Source organism: Alligator sinensis, unplaced genomic scaffold (assembly GCF_000455745.1).
Source record: "Alligator sinensis unplaced genomic scaffold, ASM45574v1 scaffold460_1, whole genome shotgun sequence".
NCBI lineage: Eukaryota > Metazoa > Chordata > Crocodylia > Alligatoridae > Alligator > Alligator sinensis.
In genome coordinates this window covers 832,687-839,365 of record NW_005842553.1, presented here as the reverse complement: position 1 = coordinate 839,365, position 6,679 = coordinate 832,687, and the positions used below count along the sequence as shown (strand labels likewise).

The following is a 6,679-nucleotide window of genomic DNA, read 5'->3' as shown; positions in this document are numbered from 1 at the left end:
GCCCGGCCGCGGATGTGTGAGCTGTGGCATTGTGGGTGGGCGGCTGCACACTCTCCTGTTGACCGCGGGGTAGATCCTGAGCAGTGTAAAAGCATTCCCGTCCCCAGATCGGCACGGGGATGATTGTTCACGGTGCGAAGCGCTCCGCAGACAGAGCCTCCAGGCTGAGCTCAGTGCGCTGCACTTTTCCCGGCCTGGGCCGGGGCTGGCAGGGCAGCGGCGCTGGGAGGCCTTTGACAACCGCAGAAAAACGCCGAGCCCTTTCCACAGCCCGACAAAGGCCAAGCTCCTTCCCGGCTTCGGAACGAGAGCGATCGGGGCTTACACCATCGCTCCCCTGCACGAGTGACATGTACGGGAGCCTTCACGCGGCTCCTCAGTGTAAAGGAACAAGCCTCCCGGCCCTTTCTGGACACCCAGGAGGAGCCTTTGTGCCGGGTTGTGAGCCGGGACCGGAATGGCTTTGCCTGCAGCCCCACCCCGTCCTTGGTTCCCGGGAGGCGCCCGCATCCCGCAGCTGTGCTCCCCAGATGTTCCCCTCAAGGGCAGCGGTTAGAAAATCAAGCACATTGCACCTACACAGGCGCTGCGCCCGCTCCCCACCCCGCAGTCTGCCCGGGCAGAGGAGGACATCGAGGCTTTCCCTCCTGCAGAGCCCAACAGCTCCCTGACGGCTATGTAAGGCGCGGCTTGTGTCCCAGATCGGGGAACCTGGGCTCTGGGGAGGGCAGAGGGGCTGCTGAAAGGTGCCTCCCTGTATTTCCCAATGCCACAGACACTGGCAGGTCCCAGAGCAGAGCCCGGACGCCCAGGCCAGCTTGGCAGGGAGCAAAGCAACCTGATGGGGTTTTTAATTGGGCGATGCAACGATTCCCAGCCCCTTTCCCTGAGCTGCACGGGTTCTGCCCCGACAGGACCGAGATGCAAGCCCCCGAGTGAGATAGGAGTTAAACGTAGCTGTGCAAATGAAATCGCTGGAGGCAAACTCTGCTAGTGACAAGAATCTGGGGATAAAAGAGTGAAGGTTTCCAAGGAGCTGGTCCAACTGGTCCCTTCCTTTCCCAGTTCTGGAAAGACGAGGCTTTTCTTTCCTACAAATCTTCTTCTTCTTCCTTTTTTCCATTGAATACAGTTTTAAAAAGTCTGCGCGAGTGCGGTTTTACTTTAAATTGCAGTGTGGCTCCAGCTGAGGCGCGCGCGTGCGTGCGTGTGTGTGTGCGTGTGTGTGTGTGTGTGTGAAGACGTTAGAAAGAGATGGACACAACGCCGAAAAACTGTGGAATTTCCCTTTTGATTTTTCCCATGCCCTGGAGGAAGCAGAGTCTCACTGCTGGTTTCTCTGATTGACCTGCATTGAGTTACCCTGATTCTGGTTGCGGGAAGGTGTATGGGTGGGGACATGGGAGCGGGGCGTGCAGTCCTCTTGCTAAAATGAGCAACACAGTATCCATTTTGTCTCTTTCTAGGGGATGTTTGTTCTTGGCCTGCCCTATGCTATCCTTCATGGTGGATACCTAGGACTCTTTTTAATTATTTTCGCTGCAGTGGTTTGCTGCTACACTGGGAAAATCCTTATTGGCTGTCTTTACGAGGAGAACGAAGATGGGGAGATAGTCAGGGTGAGAGACTCCTACGTGGACATCGCCAACGCTTGCTGCGCTCCCAGGTTTCCCAAGCTTGGAGGGAGGATTGTGAACGTGGCTCAGATCATTGAGCTGGTCATGACCTGCATTCTCTATGTGGTGGTCAGTGGAAACCTGATGTACAACAGCTTCCCAAACTCGCCTGTCTCCCAGAAATCTTGGTCCATCATTGCCACAGCAGTGCTCCTGCCTTGTGCTTTCTTGAAGAACCTCAAGGCTGTCTCGAAGTTCAGTTTGCTCTGCACCTTGGCCCACTTTGTTATCAACGTTTTAGTGATTGCCTACTGTCTCTCCAGAGCGCGTGACTGGGCTTGGGACAAAGTCAAATTTTACATTGATGTGAAGAAGTTTCCCATCTCCATTGGCATAATCGTCTTTAGCTACACCTCCCAAATTTTTCTGCCTTCCTTAGAGGGGAATATGCAGAATCCTAAGGAGTTTCATTGCATGATGAACTGGACTCACATAGCAGCTTGCATCCTCAAGGGACTCTTTGCCTTGGTAGCCTATCTGACCTGGGCTGATGAGACTAAAGAAGTCATCACAGACAACTTGCCATCCACCATTAGGGCAGTAGTCAACATTTTCTTGGTGGCCAAAGCCTTGCTTTCCTACCCCTTGCCCTTCTTTGCCGCTGTGGAAGTGCTGGAGAGATCCCTTTTCCAAGATGGAAACAGGGCATTCTTTCCCAACTGTTATGGGGGTGATGGGAGGCTCAAGTCTTGGGGACTCACCCTCAGATGTGGTCTGGTAGTTTTCACCTTGCTAATGGCTATCTATGTCCCTCACTTTGCCCTCCTGATGGGTCTTACTGGGAGCCTCACAGGTGCAGGTCTCTGTTTCCTGCTCCCAAGTCTCTTCCACCTCAAACTCTTGTGGAGGAAGCTTTTGTGGCACCATGTCTTTTTTGATGTCGCTATTTTCGTTATAGGTGGTATCTGCAGCGTGTCTGGGTTCATCCATTCTTTAGAAGGTCTCATAGAGGCTTTTAGAACCAGTTCTGACGAGTAAAGAATGGTCGGAGCTGGTTGCTTTAAAAAGAGAATGATGTTGAACATCCACATAGCCAAATAATTATGCATCCTTTTAAAGAAAAGATTCATTATTTTAGTTACATTCATCCAACAAATTATATGTCATAGAAACTAAAAAGAGGCTAAAAAGAAGCTAAGAAAATAATAAAATAAAGTATTTCCCCTACAGTCTTTTTAATAAGCTAAGATTTAAATATATTTTTTCTTATTTAGCGATTTTGAAGGAAAATATCTGAGGCCCTCTACCCCCTAAAACAATAGTCCTCCCTCTCTCTATATATGTATCTTTTATGATAGTAAAATACCCTATTTGGAAACAATCACGATTCTGAATATTTTTGCAAATACTATGCCATTCAGTGTTTCAGGAGCTGAAACACAGCTGCCAATCCAATGGATTTGGGTTATTGTGCTTAAAATTAGAAGCAAATAATTAAGTAGTGGGGAGGGGGGTATAGTGAGGTTCCCTTATTATATGCAATGTGAGGCATGGCTGCAGACAAGCGTTAGGTTGTACAACAGCCCAGCAAGCCAAAGCGGTAACAACGGCTGGTACCGAGGACCCCAGCGCCCCTACCGTTTACACGGTAGCGATAGCCTAGAGCAGGACTGCTTCATTCTTCCACCCCAACGCACAGCCGGTAAGAGCTTCCCTTCCACTTAGACCGCTCGCCTCCAGCTGAAGCCACAGACTCGGAGTTCAGTTTTCGGGCTTTCTTTTTTGTTTTGTTTTCTAATCATAATTTCTAAATTAAAAAAAAAAGTGTGTTGGATTTGAAAGTGTTCGGGCTACAGAAACAAAACAAGACACAACTCATTCTGTGCAATCTACCAGATCTGTGGAGCTGTTTCAAATGTCTGTGTGGTGTACTTGTGGTAAATCAGATGAAAAATGTATATCAGAAAATCTATCTTTAACATATAACGTGGTACATAAATATATCAAACAATAAAGAGAAACCATAATGAATGCGGCTGGCCTGGTTTGTTCCAGGGACGGAGTGAACGGGAGTCTGCAGGGGGCAGGGGCAGGTAGGAGCGACGGAAGGGAAGATGCCTCCTTTACTGATCTTCTGCAAGGAGCAAGAGAAGGAACGAAAGAGACAACGAAGAGGGAGAAAGTCCAGCACAGCAGCCTCCAGCTAATCCGGAACAAACTCTGCCTGAAGCCCATAGCAAGCCTTGATCCAGAGTCCTGAGTCAGGACTGAGATCTTTGCGGACAGGGTTTCAATATCTTTTCTTCTCTTTTTCCCCCCTTTCCTCTGCTGTGGAGGGCCATCCCACGCCAGCCTCCCACCCTTCACCAGGGGAAAGCCGGGCCAGTACGAGGTGGGGCTGAAAGGGCACTTTGCAACGGGTGGATCACTTCGGAAATGCTAGTGCCCAGTCTTTACACTGGAGCTTTGACTAGCATGCAGGGGTGAAGATACAGCCCTTGTTGGAAAAGGATTCACACCTCCGGGACTCCTTGCTCCCGGGACATCCCAGTCTAGGTTGCACACAGCTGAGCAACACAGCAGTGCCTTAGAATAAAGCCCCCCACCCCCCACCCCACGCCCCAGGGCCCCTCAAATACTCTCTGATGTAACTTAATTTTATTATTATTATTTTTAGCCCCTGACACAGTGGGGTTGCAGGGACCCAAACGATCGATGGCAGGATCGACCTCATCTTTGAACGACCCGGCTCCTGCTTGTGACACGACTACTGCAGCTGGACTATGAGGACCCCACTCTCATTATGATGCCCGAAAAAGCTACCTGGGGGAAGCTCTCGTTTCCTCTCAGCTCTAAAGGTGCTCCCTTTATATATTCGTGCCCAGTCGACTAATTGCTCTGGGTTCTCATTGCCCGAGGGAGACCCCTCGAAGAAGATAGTCAGTGCTAGCTCTGCACTCCCCGCTCCAGCCCGTCCTCACCTGGAGCCCAGAGAAAGGTCCTGTGCTCCGGGGGCTCTAATGCGCCTTTAAAGGGACAGCTGTACTGGTGGAGTTTTTTTCTTAACAAGCGATTCCTGAAGCCCACAGCGAGCCTTGCTCCTGAGTCCTGAATGCAAACACCTTGATCAGGACGAGATCTCTGGGCACAGGAGAAAGGTTTAAAAATATTTTCTTCTCTTCTTAACCTTTCGTTAAAATGACCGTTCAAATGAATGTTCAGAGAGAGAGGAGAGATGTAATTCCTATCAGCTATTGACTACGTGCATTTCGTGTGCCTTATACCTGGGCTATTTATTTTGCATGCTATAAATAGTATTAGGAGGAACATCAATAATAATACGAATAACCAGGCTAGTTAGCGTAGCCACCTTATATAAGTAGCAATCATCTAAAACAATTATTTGTAACAGGTGACATCCCATTGTGGAAACTAAACACCTTGCACAGTAATTAATTATGTTAATGCTTTAAACTACTGTGTAACCGGCTCCTAGCCCTCGAACCCGAGTTAATTTTCCAGGGAATCTTGCCCGAGTACAACCTATAACATTGAAGCAGGAATTGGCGCAGATATCTTCTTTTGTTCTTGCAAGGGGAGAAAAAATGCCCCGTGACAACATGAAATGGTCGGGAGTTGTCACGGAATTCAGAGAGATTCGTGAAACCGGCACTCTCCAAAACACGGACAACCTTTGCATTGCTAGTTGTAGTAGAAAGGGAGACATTCAGGATAAAGGGCCAAAACAGCTTCATTATCTGGAAAGAGGAAAGAAGGAAAGAAGGACGGAATTGCCTTTACACCATGCTTTCCTCGATTGACCTTCAGTAGGTTAGAAGCGTTTGAAATGCACGGGCACCTTCTGATATTAGCTTCATAGCTCGCTGGTCCAGGAGTGAAGCGGGAAATCGTTACCAGCAACCCCCACATTTCTATTTTCAAAATGGGAGAGCACTAAATGAAACAGGAATCCGGGAAAAGAATAAATGATAATCTCGGCAGATAACAGCTCCCACCTCTGCACATTTGTCATGGCATTTCTGGGCTGCCGGCGGCCCCCACCCGCTGTCTGGAGGGGCAGGATGGGCTCGCCGCTCTCTGAATGCTCCTTGCAAAGGTAATTCATTCCTAGCGAGCTCTGCAATGCGGTAAAGCGAAGGAGAGCAGCGCCAGCGGGTTGGCCAAATCATTTAAGAAAGAGCTGTAAAAAAAGGGAATCCAGTGAAAACGAGAGGGGCGGGGAGTGAGCGTGTCCAGGGCACCAGTTCGGTTCACCCCAACCCCGCTAGGCCCCTGGGGGAGATCAAAGCAGAGGAGCTAGGTTTGCTTTGCAAAATAGCGAGGAGAAACAGAGTCCCCCCTTCAGTCCAGGACGAGGAAATCTCAGGGGCACCCGCCCCTCGCCTGTGCCTTTCTCTGGCGCTGATGCCGGGCGCGGGTGCCTGCCAGGCTCTTGGTCCGCGGGGCGGGGGCGGGGCAGCCCCTCGCCGTCCTGCCCGCGGGCTGCGGCCGCCTGGCACGGGGAACAGCCGTAGCCTAGGGACGGGATGCCTGGGAGAAACAGGTCAGAGACAGTCAAACAAGCAGTCCTGTCTCCACTCCCCCCGCTAGTAAATCCGCGCACAACACACGCGATTGCGCCCTGTCCAGAGCTCACACATGCCAGCCCATCCGAGACCTCTGCATCGGACACTGGAAGTCACCGGGACCTTAAGCGACCCTGAGCCACTTCACCTATCTGGTTGCCCCATCCGTTTTCTCAAGAGATGTGGCTCCTTTGAATTGCTCCCTTGCTCCCCAGACATGCCTTGTGTGGGGGGCCTGGCCTCATCTTCCATAGATGAAGTGGGTGAACTGAATTCACTTATGCTAGGGAGCCTGGGCTATAGCCCGCACTGCAAACATTATTGCCCCCTCCCTTCTTCCACTTCCTGCCCGTGTGCGTGTTGCAGTGCAGTGCTTTCACATTAGCTTTCACACTGGAGGGACACAGGGCAATGCATCCCCACACCCAGCACTCTGTGGTGTCTGTGGATTGTTTCTCCCACCCCATAATTCTCTGC

General features: G+C 50.6%; 1 protein-coding gene across 1 annotated transcript in view; it reads left to right on the top strand.

Moving 5' to 3' along the window:
- Positions 1-2,654, top strand: part of SLC32A1 (solute carrier family 32 member 1) — a 3,123-nt gene extending 469 nt beyond the window's left edge. The window contains exon 2 of the mRNA XM_006032175.1: positions 1,467-2,654. Within this exon, the coding sequence (XP_006032237.1) occupies positions 1,467-2,654 (1,188 nt within the window). The remainder of the gene's footprint in view (positions 1-1,466) is intronic.
- The last annotated feature ends 4,025 nt before the right edge of the window (positions 2,655-6,679 follow it).